This window comes from Ornithorhynchus anatinus, chromosome 11, assembly GCF_004115215.2.
Source record: "Ornithorhynchus anatinus isolate Pmale09 chromosome 11, mOrnAna1.pri.v4, whole genome shotgun sequence".
Classification (NCBI taxonomy): Eukaryota; Metazoa; Chordata; class Mammalia; order Monotremata; family Ornithorhynchidae; genus Ornithorhynchus; species Ornithorhynchus anatinus.
Window position 1 is genome coordinate 4,700,546 of NC_041738.1, and position 24,360 is coordinate 4,724,905.

At 54.6% G+C, this 24,360-nt stretch overlaps 1 protein-coding gene across 1 annotated transcript; it reads right to left on the minus strand.

Moving 5' to 3' along the window:
• Positions 1 to 1,347: 1,347 nt before the first annotated feature.
• Positions 1,348 to 18,686, minus strand: MMP2 (matrix metallopeptidase 2). Its single transcript, XM_007669433.3, has 13 exons — positions 18,312 to 18,686; positions 16,128 to 16,354; positions 14,609 to 14,757; positions 13,549 to 13,677; positions 12,654 to 12,827; positions 11,342 to 11,515; positions 9,833 to 10,006; positions 9,560 to 9,715; positions 8,117 to 8,246; positions 7,781 to 7,917; positions 6,134 to 6,293; positions 1,893 to 2,002; positions 1,348 to 1,705 (listed from the first exon to the last, which is right to left on the minus strand). Exons 1-13 carry the CDS (start codon positions 18,456 to 18,458, stop codon positions 1,602 to 1,604), a joined length of 1,971 nt encoding a protein of 656 aa, XP_007667623.1. The 5' UTR covers positions 18,459 to 18,686; the 3' UTR covers positions 1,348 to 1,601.
• Between the last annotated feature and the right edge of the window lie 5,674 nt (positions 18,687 to 24,360).

Here is a 24,360-nt window from a genome sequence, read left to right on the forward strand (position 1 = left end):
TAATGATTCAGTATCATGATTATCTACAAGACATCCATTTTTTGCCTTGAAACGAGGCACCTGCACGGACAGGGGACAGTGAGAATTCATGGTGTGAATGGAAAAATCTTAGATCTTGGGACACTCTCGTCCCCTGAAATGTTGAGGTCTGGCAGCCTAGATCTCAGTGAGAGTCGGATCCGTGTCTAAGGACTGATCACGTTGGTGGGAGGGTAGGATGGCGGATGGGAATCTCAGGGCAGGGGCTCTGCCTGGCCTCTCCTCCAGACAACGTGGCTGCTCACAGAGTCCTGTCAGAACTGAGGCCATTCCTCAGTGCTTACGGCTGGAGAGTGTGGGTCCAGCTAGGCCCCACCTAAAAGTACAGCTCATTCAACGGATTCCACAGGCCTTCAGAGGCCCAAGTCAGGAACCCTCTTCCTCTGCTCTAGGCGGGGGTTATGAAGACTCTAGACCCAGGTCTGGCCCTGGTCACTCACTCCCTCTTCCTTCTCTTCAGCATGGCTGGTAAACTCATCAAGCACACCGATCCTCCTTGGACATTTTTATTCATGTCAGTTGACATTCCCCTTGTGGGACCTTCCTTTATCTCTTCACGTCCAAATAATAATAATATTAACTGCAGTATTTAAGTGCTTACTATGTGCCAGGCGCTGTCCTAAGCACCGGGAAAAACACGAGATAATCCCGTTGGACCCAATATGAAGGAAGGCAGATGGGCTATAGAGCCAGATAAAACCTTACAGGAATGCTAACAAGCAAAATCACAATTTGACTGGTAAGTGAATAGGGCAATATTTGAAAACCTGAGTCCTTCAGTCCTGGAAAGAGATTCTGTGGGGGTTTTTCTTGGAAAAAAAAAGAAAAGTAAACTGCACAAAGCAAATTGCCAGTTGAACCAAGGTATTGAAACAACCAGTAGTTTGAGACGACGCCATTCCGCCATCACGTGCCAAGATTTCCCTGCGGTTGAGGGGCTGCCAGAGAGGGCTGAAGCGTCGTGCAGTGGATGGAGCACGGTCCTGGGAGTCAGAAGGACATAGGTTCTAATCCCAGTTCCGCCACTTGTCTGCTGTGTGACCTTGGGCAAATCCTTTCACTTCTCTGTGCCTCAGTTACCTCACCTGTAAAATGGGGATGGAGACGGAGAGCCCCAGGTGGGACAGGGACTGCGTCCAACCCGATTTGCTTGTATCCACTCCAGCGGTTAGTACGGTGCCTGGCACATAGTAAACACTTAAATACCACAATTATTAGAACCTCTATTGTGCTCGGTCGGTAACTAGAGATGGGGCCGAGGATTCCCACACGGGTTATAAGCACCGGGGCATGTATGGAATATCAAAGTGCAGACAGACTCTCTTCTCTGAGACATACTTGAGAGTACATACAATAGACATCTCTGGGTCCCCAGGCCGGGAACGAACTGTACAGTATCTTAAATTATCGGGCGCGAGAACCTATAGACTACTAGTATTTAGTGTTTCAGCAACCGGTTCCAGACCGATCCATTAATAAGCTTTGAGATCTAGTTCTAATTACAGAGAAGGCGTAAAGTAAGAATAGAAGCAAATATTGGGTTTATGGATCGTCCTTAGACCTCAGCAGCCCAGCCAGTCGGATTTGACGCTGCCAACTTTAACGATCTTCAAACTCTTGTCCTCCATTTTGAGATAATACCAGTCCTTGAAGAAGTAGCTGTGCCCTGTGAAGGGAAGAAAAGGAAGGGAGTTTCAGGAGATCTATCAGCCTGCCCCTCTGACCCAGGTTCCAAGTTCCACCGCTCGGGAGCGGTGCCCGTGTTCACCGGGAGCCGGGGGCCGGGGTGGGGGAAATCAATGGCTCTGGAGAGAGGGAGAATGTCAGAGGTCAGAAGCCAGATGGCGGCTTACCGCTCCCCTGAAGGTCCAGTGCCGCATCTGGGCTGTCGGGGACTCCGTTCCAAGAATCGGCTATGAGCTTGGGAAAACCAGGATCCATTTTCTTCTTCACTTCGTTGTACCTGAGGGGCAGGGAGGGTTGAGGTGAGTCTGGGCCTCACATGTCGTTGGTAGAACCAGTTCCTCAGTTGGAAAGGGCCAGCCGAGGTTTTAAGCAGGGTGAGCCGGCTGTGGTATGACCCACAGGTTTTAACTGGGTCAAGGGAGGTAGTGTGGCCTAGTGGAAAGAGCGTGGGACAGAGTCAAGAGACGCAGGTTCTAACCCCAGCTCTGCTGCTGGGGCATGAGACTTTGGGCAAGTCACTTTTTAATCTCTATTCCTCAGTTTCCTCATTTGAGAATGGGGATCTTTCTTGTTCTCCTTACCCACAGACTGCACCCGATCACTCTACTGCTTAGCACGGTGCTTGACGGGATGGCACAAATGGAAAGACTGGAGGTGAAAATGAATCGAATAAGTAGGCCCCGCGTCCCCTCGACTCTGCCTCTCCCTTGAATCTAGAGCCCGCCTCAGTGCTTAGTCAAGGCTGCTCGACCTGTGTTGTGAGAAATGTGATGTTGAATGCTCGTTTGGCTTCATGGCTGAGGTTGGAGGGACTTGTTTATACTTGGGGCCCTTCACTCCGCTTGGTGACTGAGTTGGACTGTAAGTGCACAAAGCCTGCAACGTTTAAGATGGCCACCCGCCAGGAACCCCAGGCCAGTGGTGCCAACACTAACAGAGAAACTCTTCCATCCGCAACTTCAGTGACCCCTGTTTTTGCTCAATCTCTTAGAGAGACTAGATTATAAACTCCCTGCAGGCAGGAAACATGTCTTTTGTTGCTGTTGAACTCGCCCAAATATTTAGCATGGAACTCGGCCCACAACGGGCGTTCAGCCAATGCCATTGATTGATTGACTGATCTCCTGTCTAACTCTTGGGCCCCACCCCAAGGATCTCCCCTCTGTTTACCTCCTGGGTAGTAATAATAATAACTGTTATTGTTACGATAGTGGTATTTGCTACATGCCCAGCTCTGTGCTTAAGCACTGGGGTAGATACGGGGTGATCAGCTCAGAAACAGTCACGTCCCACTTAGGGTTCGTAGTCTAATGGGGAGGGAGAACAGGTATTTAATTCCCAGTCAACAGATGAAGAAACTGAGGCACATAGAAATTGAGGCTAGCCCAAGGTCACAAAACAGGCAATCAATCAGTGGTGTTTGTTGAGTATTTACTATGTATAGTAAGTCTCTGCAAAGCGCTTGGGAGAGTACAACGATCAGACAGTGGTATATATTGAGCCCTTTCTGTGTGCAGAGCACAGTATTAAATTCTTGGGAGAGTACGATATAAGTTGGTAGACACGTTCCGTGATCACAGTGGGTTCAAAGTCGAGAAGGAAGTGGCAGAATAAGGATTAGAACCCAGGTCTCCTAACTCCCAGGCCCGTGCTCTTTCCACTAGGCCATGGGTAGTATCTCTGGACCTGGAAATAAGTTCTGGGGCTTCTGTCTTGGGCCCGGAAATTGCTGACTGTGTGTGATGGGTCCTGCTCTGTGCTTCCTGATTGGCCATTATTTCTGTAAGAGCAGTGATAATGATCAGCGAAGCTGTTTCATTTCTTCACAGGAAATGTGTTAGGCCACAGAGAGGTTGAGCCATTGACTGGGGCTGTGGGTCCAATAGAAAGAACAGTGGCCTGGAAGTCAGGGGACCTGGTTTCGAATCCCCACTCTGCCATTTGTCAGTTCTGTGACCTCGGGCAAGTGACTTAACTTTTCTGTGCCTTAGTTTCCTCATGGGTAAAATGGGAGTTAAATAAAAATTCTCCTTCTACCATACACCGTGAGCCCCCCTTTGGAAGAGGGACTGTATCTGATCAGACTATCTTGTATCTACCTAGGTGCTTAGGGCAGTGTTTGGCACCTTCCTCAGGGTTTAACAAATACTACAATTACTGGGGGGCCCTGGGAGGGGACAGGGCCCGAACGAGGAGGCTGAAGGGGAGACATGTTAGGGCAAGGAGGCAGGGTCTAGATTCAAGGGAGAGGCAGGGTAGAGGGGCACCGGGGTCTACTTATTTGGCTCAATTTCACCTCCGACCTTTCCATTTGTACCATCCCATCAGCCACCTCTGCCCTCATAGATTTACCTACTAACTTATTTTTAGGAATTCATGCTATCCCTAGTGCCTACCATTTATATTTCTCTTCTCTGGTTCTAACTGCGGGCTCTACCACAGTTTACAATTAATGCCTCCCCCTTGAGGGATTGAGAAGCAATATGGCCTTAGTAGAAAGAGTCCAGGCCTGGGAGTCAGAAGATCTGCATTCTAATCCCGACTCTGCCTCTTGCTTGCTGTGTGACCTTGGGCAAGTCACTTTACTTCTTCGTGTCTCGGTTCCCTCGTCTATAAAATGGGGATTCATGACCTGTTCTCCCTTCTACTTGGACTGTGAGCCCCGTGGGGGAAAAGAGCTGTGCACAATCTGATTATCTTGTATCAACCCCAGCGTTTCTCGTATCACAGGCGCTCAATGAATACCACAGTTATTTTAATGACCTGATTATTAGCTCTAGAAGGGAAGGGATAGCATCTCTGATTTCTTTTGCAAATTTCCCAGTGTCCTTCCCTTTTGAGCAGCCTGAACCCAGTTGACACTAATTCCAGCCTTACCCTCAGTAGGTACCCAGGCCAGTGTTCTGTACCCAGAAGGTCCTCAGTACATAGGCTGTGAGCCTCGAGTGGGTCAGGGACTGTAACTTTTATCTTTCATCTTTACTTTTATCTACTCCACCTCTTAATGTGGTGCTTGGCACATAGTAAGTGCTTAATAAATACTACAATAATAATAATAATGATAATTATTAAATACCTGTTCTCCTTCAACCTTAGAATCTGTGTACCTGCTGTGGGACGGGAACTCTATCTATCAACACTGCCGTATTGGACTCTCCCAAGAGCTTAGCACGATGCTCCGCACACAACAAGCGCTCAATAAATACCGATGATTGGTCGAATGATGGGTCTCTCCCTTACATATCCTCTCCTCTCCCCTGTCCCAGGAACTTCTGGCTCCTCCTAAACCCTGGCCTCCAGGCCCAATCAATTTATCAACCAATCAATGATATTTATTGATTGCATACTGTGTGCAGAGCACTGTATACTAAGCACTGGGGAAAGTACAGTAGAACAGGATTCCCTGCCCACAACAAACTTACAGCCTAGTCAGACCCAGGCCTGCCGTCCCACACAGTGGCAGCCAGCAAGGCCGAGATCAGCCTGTCCCTTTCTCAGGAGGGTTTTCCCTCCATATGGAACGGAACAGGGTGAGGAGCGGGAGGAATCCCTGAGCGTTCAGACACCTATCAGATTCCATACAGATGATATAAGAAAAGAAGACAGCAGTGGACTCTTCTTGCTTTAAAGGTGATGTGTTGATGGCTCAGCTCTAGGCCAGTGGGTTCTATGGCGGACAACACCAAGGAGCACGATCTCTCAGCTCAGTCTGGGTCGTCAGCTCCAAATGAGCCTGGCTCCATTCCTGCCATCCCCCAGGCTCTGGCTCCCACCTCCGTCAATCAGTCGACTTGGAGCCCTTACTGAGTGCAGAACACTGCATTAAACGCTGGGGAGAGAACCATATTAGAAATGGTAGACACATTCCCTCCTATCGGTGAGCTTACAGTCCGGAGGGACGTGCCCCCCGGCCCATCTCCCCTCCCCAGATGAGCTCCCGGCTTCAAGCAGCCAGCTCAGCCCCTAATTCTGGCTCTCGTATCTCGGTCACACAGTCAGCAGCAGCAGGACACCCCCAGGACCCGGCCATCTGAGGTCAGCGAGAAAGCCTCCAGCACCTCCTCTTCCTGCACACTCTCAGGGGACTTCTCACCTCCGCCCAGCCGGGCCTCCTCTCTGGACCACCTCATTCTGCCTCTCAGGAGCTCGCTGAGCCCACACACGTCCTGCCAGGAAACGGTCTTTCCCGGCCCCTGGCTCTGCCTCAGCCGTCCTCTGGCTCTGTGACCCGGAGGCGGCCGGGCCGCGGCCTGGCTCTGGCCTAGCCGCCCTCCCGCTGTGCCTGGGCTGAGGGCCCAGTTGTGGGCCCGGCTGTGGTCTGGGAGGGCCCTGGCTCCCCTCCAGCTCTCCTCCCGCTGTGTGACCTGGCCGAGGGCTGGGCTCTGGCCCTCTGGTGACCCTGTCCTACCTCCAGAACTTCTCTCCCGAGAAGATGTATGTCTTCTTGTTTTTGCTCCAGTTAAACGCGGCATCGACCCGTGTCACGTCGGCAGGGAGACCCAGGCTGCTGAGTTTCTTCGGATACCCCCTCTCCAGGGTGCTGGCTGCGTAGACCCAGTACTCATCCCCTGGTGCAAGACAAAACCCACGCACACACGTACCCACCGTCACCGACCCTCCGGAGAGCTCCCAGCCTCCTCGTCCACCCCTCGGCTGAGGCGTTTCACCCCGACCTATCTAATTCCTGGGCTCGATGCGGCAGCGGTAACTGTGGCGGTAATAACAGCAGTCACTGTGAAGCAGCATGGTCTGGTGGGTAGAGCCCGGGTCTGCGAGTCGGAAGGACCTGTGTTCCAATCCCACCTCCACCACTTGTCTGCTGTGTCACCTTGGGCAAGTCACTTAAATTCTCAGTGACCTCATCTGTAAGATGGGGATAAAGACCGAGAGTCCCTGTGGGACGTGGACTGTGCCCGACCTGATTAGCTTGTACCTACTCCAGTGCTCAATTCAGTGCCTAGCACATAGTAAGCGCTTAACACAAACCATTAAAAAACAAAACAGACTAGAGTGGGAGGGAAATGTAGTGGAAAGCTCTTTCTGAAGTAGGGAGTGTCCTCACTCTGACTATCCTCCTTCCTCTTAGATCTCAGCTCACTGTGGGCAGGAATGTGTCTGTTGTTATACTCTCCTAAGCACTTAGTACAGTGCTTGCACACAGTAACTGCTCAGTAAATACGATTGAATGAATGAATCTCTGCTTGGGACTGATGAAGGAGTTGTTTGTCCCCTCAGAAGAAAGTCGCTCAACTCTCCCACCTTCCTTCACCTTCCTCATCAGTCAGTGGCATTTGTTGAGAGTTTACTATGTGCAGAGCACTGTACTAAGAACTGGGGAGAGTACAGTACAACAGCATTAGCAGACCTGTTCCCTGCCCATAATGAGCTTACAGTTTAGAGGGGGAGGGAGACATTACTAGAGACAATTTCTAATATAAAGATTATATAAATAAATGCTGCGGGATACGGGTTGGGATGAATTTCAAATGTCCAAAGGTCACAGGTCCAAGGGCATGAGAAGAGGCTGGGAGGGAACGGAGTGAAATTCTGAGACCTCAGAGGGACAAGCACAAGTGAGAGGGGATGGAGGGGAAGACTGAAGACCTGGGTTCTAATTCCAGCTCTGTCACTTGCCTGCTGTGTGCTCTTGGGCAAGTCACTTCTTTGTGCCTCCCTTTGCTCATCTATAAAATGGGGATTTGATACCTGTTTTCCCTCCCCTTTAGACTGTGATTCTCATGTGGGATACTGTAATCTGATCTGATTATCTTGCTTCTACTCCAGTGCTTAGCACCGTGCTCGGCTCACACTCTGAGATATCCTGTGACTGGCATCCAGTAGAGGCACCATAGCATAGAAATCTGTCAGGATCACCATTCGTTCAATTGTATTTATTGAGCGCTTACTGTGTGCACAGCACTGTATTAAGCATCAGAAGGAGCAGCACTCACTGTGCCTGGAGAAGAGGGGTTGAGTGAAATGAACGCCCCGAAGGTTCGTGCCAGCAGAGAGGGGCGGCCAGGCCCCATGCCTCCACCTCTCCAGCCCCCCTTACCTGAAAAAAACACAGACTTCTCCTCCTGGGGGGCCTCGTAGACCGCGTCGATCTTCTCCGGCAAGTCAGGCCAGAACGTGGCCATGAGCAAGGGGCCCGTGACCTTGCTCTGGGGGCTCGTTTTTCGCCACAGGAATCTGGGCAGATTAGAGCGGATGTCCAGGGGGGTAAAAATGGGATGATTCAGCCTCACAGCTGGCTCTCATCTCCCTGGGCAGGGCCCGCCCTGCAGGGCGGCGGGGAGGGCAGAGAAGGGAGGAAAGAGAAGGGGAAGGGAAGTGGGAGAAGGGGGAAAGGAGACAGAGGAGAGGTGTAGGGGGGTGCCCCGGCACTCACCTGTCCTTGAAGAAAAACGTCTCACCCCGAATCTGCGCGACGCCGTCAAACACGATGTCCTGTTTGCAGATCTCCGGGGTGACAGGGCCCAGAGTAGGACTGGGGCCGGGGCCAAAGTCGGTAGATCCTCCTGGAATGGGCGGAGGTGACCTCTGACCCCTGACCCCCGACCAGGCCCCCTCGTCTCCCAACCTGGCCAGTGGTTGTGGGGATGAGGGGAAAGAGGGAGGCCTAGCCCTTTCCTGAGCAGTTTTATATGACCAGCTACAGTACCCTACCCACAGGAAAGCTGCTTGGCCTAGTGGACAGAGCAGGGGCCCGGGACTCGGAAGAACCTGGGTTCTAATCCCAGCTTGTCTGCTATGTGAGACTTTGGGCAAGTCACTTCATTTCTCTGTGACTCAGTTCCCTCACCTGCAAAATAGGGATTGATTGTGAGCTTCACGCGGGACAGGGACAGTGTTCAACCTAATTAGTGTGTATCTACTCCAGTGCTTAATACAGTGCCTGGCACAGAGTTAGTGCTTAACAAATATCATCAAAAAACAAAAAACCTGCTGAGGAGGGGTGACCCGCAAACACTCTGGGGAGACCTACTGGGAGCGGGGGCTCACAACAGGAACAACGGTTGGCCGACAGTGAACAGGTGAGAAGAGAGGCTTAGGGGATTGGTTTATTTTGGTCACCTGTGCTACATGTGCTGCGTGTGTCTGTGTTTATGTGTGTTCTGGAAGGGGACCTGGATAGGGCAGGGAACAAGGAGGGAGAAACATGTAATGCAACTGGACAGGAAGAAGGGTATTTCAAGGAGCACCTTGAGGCTGCATAGTAATAACAACCATGGTATTTGTTAAACTTTTACTTACTACGTGCTAAGCACTGTACTAAGTGCTGAGGTAGATACAAGATATTTAGGCTGGACACAGTCCCCTTCTCCAACCAGGATTCAAATTCGACATATAAGGGAGAACAGGTTTTGAAGCCCCATTTTACTAATCAAGAAACTGGGGCACAGAGAAACGACTTCCCAGGGTTACCCGGCAGGCAAGTTGCAGAGCCGGGATTATTATAATAATACTAATAAAAAAAATCGTGGTATGTGTTAAGCTCTTACTGTGTGTCAGGCACTGTTCTCAGCGCTGAGGAAGATATAATCCGGTCAGATTCTGTCCCTGCTCCACAAAGTGTTCACAATTTAAATAGAAAGGAGTACAGGTATTGAATCTCCATTTTACGGATGAGATAACCGAGGCCCAGAGAAGTGAAATGACTTGGCTAAGGTCACGCAGCAGATACGTGGCGGGGTCAGAATTAGAACTCAGGTCCTCTGATTCCCCCAGGTCCACCCTGTTTCCATTTCTAAAAGCGACGAATTCCTCCGACCCCAGGCCCCCTCACAGGTGACACCTCTCCGACCCGCCGCCCCTCTGGCCTCCCGTTTACCGTAGAGTTCCTGGATGCCTTTGATGTCGTCATTGGACAGGCGGAAGCTCTTGGTGAAGGTGTAGATGGGGGCCATCAGGGCCCCAGGGTCCTCCGAGTGCTCCAGGCCCATGGCGTGACCGAACTCGTGGGCAGCCACCAGGAACAGGCTGTAACCTGAGCAGGACCCGGGTGGAAGGGCAGGGAGCGGTAAGCCTCTTGGGATCCAGGCCGCGCTGGGAAACCCCGGCGGCAAGGGGCGGGACGGGGCTCTCCCGGGGGGGGGGTGCTCACCCTGGTCCGGGCAGAATCCCCACTTGCGATCGTCGTCGTAGTTGGCGGAGGTGGCACACCACATCTTGCCGTCGCTGCGGCCGGCGCTGGTGCAGGATTCGTGCTTGTTCCCCAGGAAGGTGAAGGGAAACACACAGGGGGCTCCCTCTGAGTTCCCCCCGACCGTCGACATGGCTGCGGGGCAGAGGAGGATGAGGTTCACTGGGGGGGGGCATGAAGTGAGGGGGGCCGCACTGCAGACCCAGGGTGGAGGGGAAGAGAAGGGGACCTCCAGGGGATTGAGGGAGATGAAGGTGTCAGTGTGTCTTCCAGGAGTCTGGATGGGGGACCGAGAGAACAGCTATTGCCCCAGCCTGCCTTTTAACCCCACTGCCTGACTTCTGCCCATCAGTCAATCCTCGGTACTTATTGAGCGCTTGACTGTGTGCAGAACACTGTACCGAGCACTGGAGAGAGAACAACAGAGTACCCTGCCAGGCCCCTGACCCCGAGGGGAGACACGGAAGGCGGCGGGACCTAGCGGAAAGAGGCAGAATTCTAGTGTCAGGTCTTCCCCTGGCCTGCTCTATGACTTTGGGCAACTCACTTAGCCTCTTGGGCCTCAGTTTCCTCATCTGTAAAAGGATCACAGTAGTTCCTGCATATCCCTACCCCTTACCCTGTGTGGGACATGCACTTTGTCCAGTATGATGATCTTTTATCTACCCCAGTGGTTAGTCCTTTTTCTATGGTATCCGTTAAGCCCTTACTATTTCCCAGGCACTGTACTCAGCACTGAGGTAGGTATAAGCTAATGAGGTTGGACACAGATGATGTCCCACATGGGACTCGCTGTCTAAATCCCCATTTTACAGATAAGGTAACTGAGGCACGGAGAAGGTCACGGCAGACAAGTGGCAGAGCAGGGATTAGAACCCGGGACCTTTCGACTCCCAGGCCTGCGCCCTATCCTCTAGGCCATGCTGAGCCTCAGTACTTAGTAAGGTTTAATAATTACCACGGTTATTATTATTTGCACCTTCCCAGCCCCCAACTCCACCCCTACGGCGTCCCGGCTCTGCCACGTGTCTGCCGCGTGACCTTGGGCAAGTCACGTCACTTCTCTGGGCCTCGGTTCCCTCGTCCGTAAAATGGGGATTGAGACTGGGAACCCCACATGGGACAGGGAATGTGTCCAACACAACTTGCTTCTCTCCACTCCAGTGCTTAGTACGGTGCCTAGCGCATAGTTAAGCGGTTAACGAATACCATCAACCACACCGTAGCTAGACTCCTCTACGCCGAAAGCTAACTGTGGGCAGGGAACGTGGCTACCGACTAAGTTAGATTGTGCTCTCCCAAGCGCTTAGTACAGTGCTCTGCCCAGACTAAGTTCTCAGAGAATACTGACTGATTGATTGGCTCCCCTGGCTTTTGCTAGACTAGTGCTAGTCACCTGGGAACTGGGGGTAGAGGGCAGTGAAGTGGGGCGGGGCAGGGGCCGGGGGCTGAGAGCGGGGTCGCACGCACCGGTCTCCGGGCAGAAGCCGTACTTCTTGTCCCGGTCATAATCCTCGGTGGTGCCGCACCAGCGGTAGCCGTCTGTCCGTCCCTCTGTGGTGCAGCTGTCATAGGAGGAGCCCTGGAACTTGAAGGGGAACTTGCAGGGCTGCCCCTCCGCATTGCCCCCCATGGTGAACAGCGCTGCAGCCGGCCGGGGGGACGCAGGAGGAGAGAGGGAAGGAGGAGGAGGTCAGCGCCCCGTAGCCGGAGACGGACGACCGACGCCTCACGGCCGGAGACGCACGACCGGGGCCGCGCGGCCACACGCGCGCAACCGGTGCCCCAGAACTGGTGCCGGCCTGCTCGAGACTCAGGCAGAGCCACACTGCCAGGGAGACCAAGGGGGCTGCCTGCCTCCTGGTTCTCTGTCCCGGCCGTTTCTGGGGGACTGGGACAACTGGGAAGGTCGGGCAGGGGTGAGGGAGCTCAACTATTTGGGGTTCTGTCCAACCCCTTGCAGAGACAGGCCGCAGGGTGAGGGGGAGAAAAGGCAGAGACACCCCAGGCCTCAAGCCCGCTCCTCAGCTGGAGGCTGTGGGAAGGAAGGGGCCTTGGGGAGACGGTCGGGGGCTGGCGCGGGGGAGGGGTCCAGCTGCCCGGGCAGACGGCCGGCCGAGGAGGGCCGCGCTCCCAGAGAAGGACGACTCTACAAAATGGTGTTCTGGAATCCCGAACCGGCAGCTGACCGCAATGTGCTTAACAAGGACCATCTGTGAGCGAGCCGCCTGGGGTCTGCCAGACGTGACGCCATCCCCGTCCATCCGCCCGCCCCTCCGGCTCTCCCTCCCCCAGTCCTGCGGGCCCTCAGCCACGGCTTCCCTCCCGGCTGGGGGAGTGCCGGGGGGGGGGGGAGGAGGCCCGGTCGGGCAGGGAGGACCGCCGGCGTCCTGCGGGGTTAACTCCTTGCGCACCCAGAGGGCATACGGCACGCTTTCGCTCAGCAGGATCGGACAGCTGCATCCCGCTGCCCTCTGACCTTTGCCAGCTGCCACGCTTCCCGACAACCCTTTCTCCCGGCCGTCCCACCACTTCCGATCTTGGCCTCCGAGGCCCGGTGGCCCAGGCGGCCCCAGCCCTGGAATTAGAGGGTCCTTGGGGAGCTGCAACAGGACCAGGCCTGGACCTCATAGCTCATGGCACAGTGGTGCCTTCCAGGATTCAGCGGTCCGGATCCAACGCCGAGCCTCTTCCGAGACCTCCCCGAGCCCCTGCCCCGCCACCTTGGTAGCCCCCTCCCTCTCCCCGGCCGGGGTTCCCCGCTCTGACACAGGGGACTCACATTCATGGGGGCAGAAGCCGTACTTCCCCTCAGACTCAAAGTCGTAGGAGGTGGAGCACCAGAGGAAGCCGTCGCTGCGGCCGGCGTCCGTGCAGCTGGTGTACTCCTTGCCGTTGAACAGGAACGGGAATCTGCAGTATTCGCCGTCAGCATTCCCGTACTTCACCCTGACCACTGTGGCGTGAGAGAGAGAGAACCGCACCCCCGAGTCATCCGTGGAGAGCGTCGGACACCGCCGACCCCGTACCCGACAGGGCGGGCGGCCGCCTCAGCCCGGGGTCCGCAGCCTGGCCCTCTCTGGCGTTGGCTCTCTCCTGACCTGTCCCATTGGAACCCAGATTCCCCTGACCTGGAGACTCAGAAAGGCCCGCCCTCGACCGACTCTCTCCCAGGAGTGGAATTTCCTTAGGAAGCAGTGGCAGGTGAGGGATGCGGGCTCATAAAAATAATAATAATGCGGCTTGTTAAGCGCTTACTATATGCCAATAATATAATACCTTACTAAGCGCCGGGGTAGATATTAGATAATCGGGTTAGACACAGTCCCTGTCCCCCACAGGGCTCGCAGTCTTAATCCCCATTTTACAGATGGAGGAACTGAGCCTCAGAGAAGTTAAGTGACTTGCCAAAGGTCACCCTACAGACGAATGGCGGAGCAGGTATTAGAACCCTGGTCCTTCCAACTCCCAGGCCTGTTCTCTGTCCACTAGGCAACTTTGCCTTGGGCCTGATACACCGGTGTACAATTGGGATGCACAATGGGTCGACAGAGTTGGTGTCATCAGACTTGGCAGGTGGGCGTTGCCGGTGCCGGTCACGATTTCGTATGATGCCCTATACGGCGAGATCCAGGACGGCTTCCCCTCCCCCGGCTCAGAAGGGCCAAGCTCCCTACCTTGTCCCTCGCCCAGAGTCCACAGCTCATCGTCGTCGAAGTGGGAGTCTCCGCCCACGCCGGATCCTGGGGCGAAGGCGTGAGCCAGCAAGCCATCTTTGCCATCAAACGGGTAGCCATCCCCGTGCTCTGATGGAGTGAGCGAGAGAGAGAGAGAGGGTGAGTGAGTCAGGAGCCCGGCAGGCCGTGAGTGACTGCTGGCCGTGGGGAAGGACAGAAGAGAGCTCAACCAGGATCCCATCCTCTGTGGAAGACTTGCGCCCACCCACCTCACTGGCAACTCCATCCTCACCAAAGGAGACGTCCCCTCCTCTCCTCCTACAGTTGACTTCCACCCCTAGGACCATCCTGTCTCCTGGCCACCGGCCCTGAATTGAGCTGGCCCAGGCAGGACCCTGGGTCCAGGGGATTAGAAACTCCAGGGAGGCAATCCCCAGCCCTCGGACCTCACTTGTATCTGAACCCACCAGGAGCCGCATCCGGCAAGCCTGGGGTGCCTTGTGAGAAATCCCCGGGTCCCAGACTGAGGCAGGGAATGGGTTGGAGCCTCTCCCCAGGCCTACGGGACTGACTGCATTAGGGTCACTCTAACCCCTGGAGTCTAAAAACCCATCGACACTGCCTAATCCACGGTCTATGTTGCCCACTCCGATCCGCCGCCTCCTCGACCTCCACATCCACCCTAATCACCCCAGCGTCCACACCGCTCCGCCAACCACACTGCCCACCTTGCAGCCACGCTGACCACCCTGCCCGCCGACTTGCTCAGCGCACCCTGGGCCCTAGCGGGAACAGATGTGGCAGGGAGAGGAGAGAGCAAGTGGTGCTGGGCAAACCACTAGTGCTCTCGTGAATTCCTCTGAGCAGATGCTCGGGCCTGACATCTGCGTGACTGGACCGAGGCAACTCCGGGATCCTCCGATCCATCCATCCATCCACATCAGTGTCCACACTCCCAACTCCAGCATCTACTGGCTCACTTGGGTCCATACCACCCGGCCCTAGGTCTACTCTGCCCCACCCCGGGTCCGCCCCGCCCAGCCACGTCCACCCCGCTTACCCCAGCGGCCGAAGTTGATCATGATGTCGGCCTCCCCGTCGTGGATCCGGGAGAACTTGAGCGGGGTGACGTCACTCCAGACCTGGAAAGCCCGGGCGAAGGCATCGTCCACCGTCTCTGGGTCCAGGTCTGGGGTGTAGCCGATGATCCTGAGGGTGGGGAGGGGGGGTCGTCAGCAGAAACCCATCCCAGAATGCATGCGGCTCCCAACATCACCCCTTTCCTTGGCTCGGCCCACCCTGGCCTAGTCCTGGCTCTGGTGTCCCTTCCAGCCGTGGTGAGTTATTCTTCAGATCGGACCGGTGTCCTTGAATAACACCACTATCGACTGCGCTTGTGTCGACGACACCTGGATCCAGAGCTCTTGGAAATAGGAAGACAGACAAATCTCTCCCTTCCACGCCCGTGCTCGGCCATCCCAGCAATGAGGCCTGACCGTGAGCGTGAGATCTGGGCAGGCGTGGAGCTCTCTCTTGCCTGCAACCTGATGTTGCTCAGGCCCCTGGGCCTGTACTAGTCTGCAAAGCTAGGCTGTGTCCTTATTATCCTGGCCAGAATCAGCCCCCGTAGGATAAGCCAATTCCCTTCTGAGTCCCGGTCCCAGCCACCCATCTTGATGATGCTGCCCTTCTTGGTCAGCGTCAGCCGGAACCCAGACTGGGCCCTGCTTCTTCTGAATTTGGAGAGGGAATGGTTCTGTGTCTCAGCCTGGAGCCGGGGCCTGTGCGTCGCCGACCGGAAGACCAGGAGCAGCAGCAGCACGTACTGGCTTTCCTCTCGACCCTACCCCCGAGAAGCCCCGCACCCCGCCTGGAGCCATGCCGGCTCACTGGCCGCCGGGCCCTCCGCAGGTGTGGGCGGCATCCGATTTTTGGCACTTGCATTGGCGAGGCGCGGCCCAGCTCCCAAGCCACCGTGGAGTCCCCAGACCAGGGACTCAGCAGAAGGATTAAAATGCTTCAAAGTGTCCGCTCTGAAACAATTCCAACTGGAACCGTACTTAATGATGGCATTTGTTAAGCGGTTACTCTGTGCCAGGCACCATAATAAGTGCTGGGTTGGATACAATCAAATTGCATTGGCAGAGTCCCTGTCCCATGTGGGACTCGCAGGCTCAAACCCCATTTTACAGATGAGGTAACTGAGGCAACAGAGAAATGAAGTGACTTGCCGAAGTTACAGAGCAGACAAGTGGTAAAGACAGGATAAGAACCCATGACCTGACTCCCAGGCCCGTGCTGTATCCACTATGCCACGCTGCTCTCTTATTAGCGATGCCGTCTTCCGGACTGACCTGCTACACTTTCATCCCCACTGAGCCGATTATGTTTTTTTCAGTCTCTCTGCCCGACGTCTTTGAGGCTTACACGTTGCTCAGTCTGGCCACTCTTCCCCTCCCCGTCACGAGGCTTTGCCTTTCCTCCTCTTCCGTGGGCCACCTCCCCCGGCCCCGACCCCAACCCAGCCTTGCCAGCCCATCCCCAGCCCCTATTCTGCCCAAAGTGGGGGATGGTCAGACCTGTATGAGATCTGGTTCTTATCCCACTTGGGCTTTCTGGGAAAGAAATTGTAATTGGCCACGTCCGGGTTCCCACAGCGTGGCTTCTTCATGGTGTCGATCGTGTTCTGGTCCAGCTCCCCAGTCTCCGGGAGCCCAAAGAACTTCTGCATCTTCTTTAAGGTGTCCTTCAGCACAAAGAGGTTGCATTTCTCCTTGGGGCAGCCGTAGAACGTGTTCAGATATTGCTGCAACACACAATAGCGTGGGTGTACACGCAACCGAACACACTGACAGTCACGGTTAGGAGGACGTGCCGCTCGGAGCTCATGGTTACTACGGTCCCCGGTTGGCCCGGCATCCTCTGACCAAATCACTGGCCCTGGGCAGCCAGATCCCTTCCCGAAATGTCTCTCGTCTGGGGGCCCACCTGATTCTGACCCCAGATCCATCTGCCCTCTCCATGGCTCTCGCCGTAATGACATCACTTCCCGAACCACCTGGATTATAATATCACTTCCTACTCTGCCTGAGATGTTCTGGCGTCTCTTTGGGATGGCAGGGGACCAAATGGGAAGTTAGTAATATTAATAATAACTGTAGTATTTGTTAAGTACTTACTATGTGCCAGGCTCAGTACTAAGCGTTAGGGTAGAAGATACAAGTAGATCAGGTTGGACACAGTCCCCGTCCCACATGGGGCTCACGGATCCCTCTGGCTTGTGAGCAGGGAATGCGACTACCCACTCAGTTGTATTGTACTCTCCCAAGTGCTTCGTACAGTGCTTTGCACACAGTAAGCAGTCAATAAATACCATCGAAGGATTGAGATCCCAGCTGGGCGCTGCCTATCCTGCCTTCCCAGAGGATCCCAGCCCTTCCCAGACTTGGGGATCGGGGAAGCCCAGGGCGGGACTTTGACTCCAGGGGAACTCCGCCCTTGGAACTGGGGGCGGGGGGCCGCAGTGGCGGGCATCGACTGGACCCCTGGCAAGGCTTGGCACGGGGGAAGCTTCTTTGTTTGTGTTGACTTGGCCCGTGTTCCTTGGTTACCGTTTCCTCCCGGCGGGGGCCCTGGGGAATAAAGGGGGAGGCCTCTGGCCCCCCACCCCCCATCCCTAATCCTCCCCACCCCAGATTTGGGGCAGGGCAAGGCAGACCAGGATCACTGGGGTGGCGGGGGAGGGGAGGTGGGGAGAAATTTCCATTATGTACTCAGAGGTTCTGCAACAGTTAAAAATCCCACTCCTGGTTTCCCGCCAGGAGGCACGAGACTCTGATTTACTCGTCTGCGTCTCATTTCTCCTGCTCCTCCCCCTGTCCACCCAACCCACCCTCCCCCATCCTTAAACCCAGAATCCGCCGGACCCGCAAAGCAGCCCCGGCCTGGGGGGAGGGGATTGGAGGGATACACCAAGTAGTGTCCGCTAAATCCACTGGACTCCCCCAACCTCTTAATTCTGACCTCTGCATACCATTAGCACTCAACAAATTCCACAGATTGACTGAGTGTGCGAGTGAGCGTGTGAGTGACTGCACTCAGGGAAGAGACCAGAGACTCCAGCTTCTGGACATTACCTCCCCCCAACCGCCTGAGCCCCCCAATCCATTGTAATTGTCCACAAAGCTTGCTTAATGCAAGAGGTGACCGAGTAAACAAGGTGATCCCAGCCTCTCTGAGTGCCTCTAGGCCTCTCAGAATCAGGGCTAGGGTTTGGGGGAGAGGGGGTTTCCCTTCTACCTTCTTCCCCTGGAAAAGTTTCCTGCCCCACTCTTGCCAGCTTCCCTCTCCCCAGCCCCTGGAGAAAATTGAGAGAGTCCTCCAGGAACGGATCAAAAACCAATCATTCATCCATTCAATCATACTTATTGAGCGCTTCCAGTGTGCGGAGCTCTGAACTAAGCACTTGGAAAGTACAATTCGGCAACAGAGACCATCCCTACCCAACAACGGGCTCACAGTCGGGATTTACCGAGTGCTCACTGTGTGAGGAACACTGTACCGAGCGCCTGGAAGAGACCAGGACAGTAGAGTTGGTAGAAGGCATCCCCGTCCTCTAGGAGTTTCCAGTCTAGCAGGGGAGGACAGGTAACGGAATCGGAGGGAGAGCCGAAGATGCTGCAATCTGCTGGTCCTGGGCAAAGATCCCCTCCCTGCCCCCCATCGCCACCCCCTTGACCCAGCCCCCAGGAAAAGATCCCTACCACAGCCAGTTCTTTGTCCGTCCGCGGAGAGACATCTCCAGGAAATTTGATGATGGGCGACGGGGCGGCCGAAGTGGGAGGCGAAACTCTAAGCACCAGAATTTGTATAAAAAAGCACAGCACGGGAGAAGAGACCTGAGGTTTCATTTTGGCGCCCCCGACTCCTTCTCCTCCGTCTCCTCCTCGTCCTTTTCCTCCTCTTTCTCCCCTCCTCTTCCTCCTCCGTTGAGTTGTGGGACTCCTCCCGGAGATCTCCCGGCCCGCTTCCTAAAAGTGCATCTTGTCCGGTCGGTGCGGGTCCCCTCGGGGATGGGATCGTTCCCTGCTCCGGCGATTCCTTTGTATGTTTGAACGCCCAGATGTGCAATCTCCGGCTCCTCCCGGCAAGGGGAAGGCTGAAACATGAGGAAAGGCCAAATGCCAGATGTGACCCGCTGGGCTTTTAAGGTAGCAACGGGCAAATATGAGGGGAGGGAAGTTTCATTCCTAGAAGTTGGTTCGGCCATGGCTTATCCCTCTGCCCCCCCCCCCCCCAACCTGGCCACCTTTACCCCCTCCCCTCGGCTGGGGGTCACCTACCGGGTCCCCCACCCACCCACCATAATAATAAGAATTAATAATTATGGTGTTTGTTAAGTGCTTACTGTGTGTCAAGCATTGTTTTAAGCGCTGGGGTAGATACGAAGGTAATCAAGTTGCCCCATGTGGCGCTCACAGTCTTAATCCCCATTTTACAGATGAGGGAACCGAGGCACAGAGAAGAAGTGAAGTGACGTCACACAGCAGACAAGTGGAGGAGACGGGATTAGAACCAACATCCTCTGACTCCCAAGCCCGTGCTCTTTCCACTAGGCCACGGTGCAAACCCCAGCACAAATCTTGACCTGCTCGGCCCAGCCGGTTGAGGGGGAGGAAAGGGTCATGGTTGATGGCCCAGTTGGCCGATGGACCAGTATACTGGCCGGACCCATCTGGAGCCGTTTCTTGGTTCAGATCCAGCTCCAAGAGGTTCCGTTGGTCCGAGGAGGGATACAGCGGGGGGGGGGGGGGGCAAGGGCGGGAACTTTGACCCCCATTATTCACCGGTCTCCGGCTCCCCATATTAGAATCGGACCCGGTGCCGGTCCAGAAGAGGGTGTCGGGGAAGAAACGAGGACAGGGGAAGGGCCGGCGAGAAAGGGGGGAGCAATGGGAAATGAATATCCCAGCCTGGTAGAAAGTGCATGGGCCTGGAAGTCAGGAGACCTGGGTTCTAATCCCGGTTCCGCCACATGTCTGTCTCTCCCTCTAGATTATAAACTCACTGTGGGCAGGGATTGTTTCTGTTATACCGCTATTTTGTATTCTCCCAAGCCCTCTGCATAAAGTGAGTGCTCAATAAATACAGTCGACTGACTAACCTTGGACAAATCGCTTCATTTTTCTGAGCCTCAGTTTCCTCAACTGTAAAAAAAAAAAGGTGGATTAAATACTTATTCCCCTTCCCCCTTAGAGTGGGAACTCCAAATGAGAGAGGGGTTACATCCAAACGGATGATCTTGTATGTATCCCAGAGCTCGGCACATACTAAGCACTTAATAAATGGCACAGTTATTATTATCATCATCATTATTACTGTATCCCAGTACTGGGGAAAAGCTGACCTTGTCTTGGGGACAACGAGCAGCCTCCGCCTTCCAGATCGAGGGCTGGGGACTGAACAGCTGAGAGGGAGATGGAGGTAAATTATTGATTTGTATAAACGTCCGTCTCCCCCGCTAGACTGTAAGCTCTTTGTGCGCAGGAAACGTATCTTCCAACTCTGTTGTATTTTATTCTTCCAAGCACTTTGTATCAGCCAGTCATATTCACTGGGTGCTTACTGCGCGCAGAGCACTCTACTAAGTGCTTGGGTGAGTACGATACAAGAGAGTAGGTAAGACACGCTCCCGGCCCACAGCTAGTTTACAGTAAGTGCTCAATAAATACCTCTGACTGAGAAGCAGCGTGACTTAATGGAAAGAGCTCGAGTTTAGGAGTGAGTTCTAATCCCGCTCCTCCACTTGTCACCTGGGTGACTTCGGGCAAGTCACTTAGCTTCTCTGTACTTCAGTTACCTCATCTGTAAAATGGGGATTAAGACGGCGAGCCCTCCGCGGGACAACCTGATTACCTTGTCTCTACCCCAGTGCTTTGCCCAGTGCCTGGCACATAGTAAGCACTTAACAGATACCATTATTATGACGATGATGATGACGACGGCTCAGACTCAGTGGCAGGTGACTAGCTCCGACAGGTCCTCGGCGTGATCGTCATCAATGGTACTTATCGAGGTTTTATAGTGGGCACTGTACTAAGCGCTTGAGAGAGTACCGGCAGGCGCTGCCAGGAAGAGGGAGAGGTTCTCTAAATCCCCACGTCCACTGCAGCGGGGTCCACGGGGAGGGGGAATCTCTGGGCCCCCTGGGGCTTGGAAAGAAAGGCTGGGGGGTGAGGACAGAGGGGAAGCCCTTGGGGCCCATCTCCCCTCTAGTTCCAAACTCCCTTTCTCTCTCCTCCCCTCCGGCCAAGAGCCACCCTGAACCTCCTTCCCCATTCTACTGTGGAGATTCCACACATCCTTCCTTTTCCTCCCCTCACCCCCACCCATTTTCCAGGGAGACAGCTCGTTCTCCCACCCCCACAGAGATCGTGGGGTCGAACACCCCTCCCCCCACCCCCAGGGCTGTACGAGGTCATTAGACGAAAGGGACGGGGACTAGGGGGCTTAAACCCCATTTTACAGATGAGGAGACTGAGGCACAGAGCAGCAAAGTGAGTTGCCCAATGTCACAAAGTTATCGTTTTAATGAGATATTCTTCCCCTCGATTCTATTTATTGCCATTGTTCTCGTCTGTCCCACTCCCCCGATCCGACCGTGCGCCCGTCGAAGGGCAGGGACCGTCTCTGTTACCGATTTGTCCACTCCAAGCGCTTAGTCCAGTGCTCTGCACATAGTAAGCGCTCAAATACTACTGAATGAATGAATGAAAGTCACACAGCAGGCAAGTGGCGGAGCTGGGATCAGAACCCAGGTCTCCTGACTCCCAGCCCTGTGCTTTAGGCCACGCTGCCTCTCACCAGGGATTTGTCAGTAATTCAGTCAGTCAGCTGAACTTACTGAGAGCTTAATGTGTGCAGAACACCGTACTAAGCTCTCGGGAGAGTACAATAGAACACTATAAGAGACACATTCCCCGGCCCATAAGGAGTTTACAGTCTAGAGGGGCAGACAGCAAAGCGTGCTTGGAATGTAGCCAGAGGGATTTAGGCTAGACTCAAAGAACAAGGAAGAACATTCCCCGGCCCATAAGGAGTTTACAGTCTAGAGGGGGAGACAGCAAAGGGTGCTTAGGATGTAGTCAGAAGGATTTAGGCTAGACTCAAAGAACAAGGAAGAACATTCCCCGGCCCATAAGGAGTTGAAAGTCTAGAGGGGGAGACAGCAAAGGGTGCTTAGGATGTAGCCAGAGGGATTTAGGTTAGACTCAAAGAACAAGGAAGAACTTCCCTCTAACAGTTGTTAGTCACAGGCAGGTACCAGAAGGAAAAAAAAACCACGCCTCCTCCCCCTTCCTCCCCTTATCCCTCGGTTGGATTGGGTTAAGGTCAGCCTAGGCCGAGGCCGGGGTCTGCCCCAAGAATCCCGAGATCCTTGCAGCCCGGATTCTCCCCGGACGCGGTCTGGGGGTGGAAGATCCTTGGATCCCGAAGGGGATTTCCGAAGCGGGGGGGCCCCCCTCCCACTTTTCCCGGGCCTCCGCCCCGGCCGCCCAGCAGCCGAGGAGAACGTGGCATTTCCAGATGTGGCCGGCGGCCTTTAAGACTGGCTGACTGCCCGGCTGCGGCTCTGGCCACTGGCCACTGGCCACCGGCTTCCTCCCGGGGGCGACCCGTCCACCTGGGGAGCTGGGGCAGGGGGCGGGAGCAGCGGGACAGAATGGGAGGAGAGGGGGGGCCCCCTCCCCCCTTTTCATGATCCTGAGAATAATAATGATAATGTTGGTATCTGTTAAGCGCTTACTATGTGCAGAGCACTGTTCTAAGCGCCGGGGGAGATACAGGGTCATCAGGTTGTCCAATGTGAGGCTCACGCGCTTCATCCCCATTGGTCAGATGAGGTCACTGAGGCCCACAGAAGCGAAGTGACTCGCCCACAGTCACCCAGCCGACAAGTGGCAGAGCCGGCGTTCGAACCCGTGACCTCTGACTCCCAAGCCCGGGCTCTTTTCACTGAGCCACGTTACAGTTGAGGTAAGTGAGGCCCAGAGAAGTGAAGTGTCCCGCCCACAGTCACACAGCCGACGAGTGGCAGAGCCGGGAGTCGAACCCATGACCTCTGACTCCGAAGCCCAGGCTCTTTCCACTGAGCCACGCTGCTTCCGTAAGGATGATGGCATTCGTTAAGCGCTTACTAGGTGCCGCGCACTGTTCTAAGCGCTGGGGGAGATGCAGGGTGATCAGGTTGTCCCACGTGGGGCTCCCAGTCTTCATCCTCATTTTACAGATGAAGGAACTGAGGCACAGACAAGTTCAGAGAAGCAGCGTGGCCTGGTGGAAAGAGCCCGGGTTTGGGAATCAGAGGTCGTGGGTTCGAATCCCGGCTCCGCCGCTTGTCTGCCGGGTGACCTTGGGCAAGTCATTTCACCTCCCTGTGCCTCAGTCACCTCATCTGTAAAAATGGGGATTAAGACTATGAGCCCCATGTGGGACAGAGTCTGTGTCCAACCTGATTTGCTCCTATCCACTCCAGCGCTTAGCACACAACAAGCGTTTAGCAAATACCAGAATTATTATTATCAAAACAGTCAGAGGTCATGGTTTCTAATCCTGCCTTCACCCCTTGTCGGCTGTGCGACCTCGGGCAAGTCACTTCACTTCTCCGGGCCTCAGTTACCTCCTCTGGAAAATGGGGATGAAGACCGCGAGCCCCACATGGGACAACCCGATGACTTCGTGTCTACCGCAGCGCTTGAGGCAGCGTGGCTCAGGGGAAAGAACACGGGCTGGGGAGTCAGAGATCATGGGTTTAAATCCCAGCTCTGCCGCTTGTCGGCTGTGTGACTTTGGGCAAGTCACTTCACTTCTCTGTGCCTCCATCCCCTCAACTGTAAAATGGGGATTAAGAATGTGAGCCCCACGTGGGACCACCTGATCACCTCTGTATCCTCCCCAGCCCTTGGGACAGTGCTTTGCACATTATGATAATAACAATGTTGGTATTCGTTAAGCGCTTACTAAGTGCAGAACGCTGTTCTAAGCACAGGGGGAGATCAGAGCAATCAGGTTGTCCCACATAATAAGTGCCTAACAAATGTCATCATCATTATTTTTATTATTATTATTAACAGTGTGTGGCTCAGTGGAAAGAGGCCGGGCTTTGGAGTCAGAGGTCATGGGTTCGAATCCCAGCTCCGCCGCTTGTCAGCTGTGTGACTGTGGGCAAGTCACTTCACTTCTCTGGGCCTCAGTTCCCTCATCTGTAAAATGGGGATTAAGACTGTGAGGCCCCACGTGGGACAACCTGATTCCCCTATGTCTACCCCAGCGCTTAGAACAGTGCTCGGCACATAGTAAGCGCTTAACAAATACCAACATTATTATTATTAGTAGTAGTAGTGAATGAATGAATGACTAAATAACTACTCGTGAATGAATGAATGCAAGGCCAGCCAAGGGAGCCAGGCGGCCCGGCCTTTCTGGAGCGGCGCGGGAGCGCCACCTGGTGGCCACGCGAGGCTCCGCAGCCTCCCCTGCACCCGCAGAGCACAGCACTTAGCGCACTGCTCAATAAACACCATTGCTCGAGCCCCACGTGGGATAATCTGATTACTTTGTATAATAACGTTGGTATTTCGTATTTATTGCTATTGTTCTTGTCTGTCCGTCTCCCCCGATGAGACTGTAAAGTCGTCAAAGAGCAGGGACCGTCTCTATCTGTTACCGATTTGCCCATTCCAAGCGCTTAGTCCAGTGCTCTGCACATAGTAAGCGCTCAGTAATAATGTTGGTATTTGTTACGCGCTTACT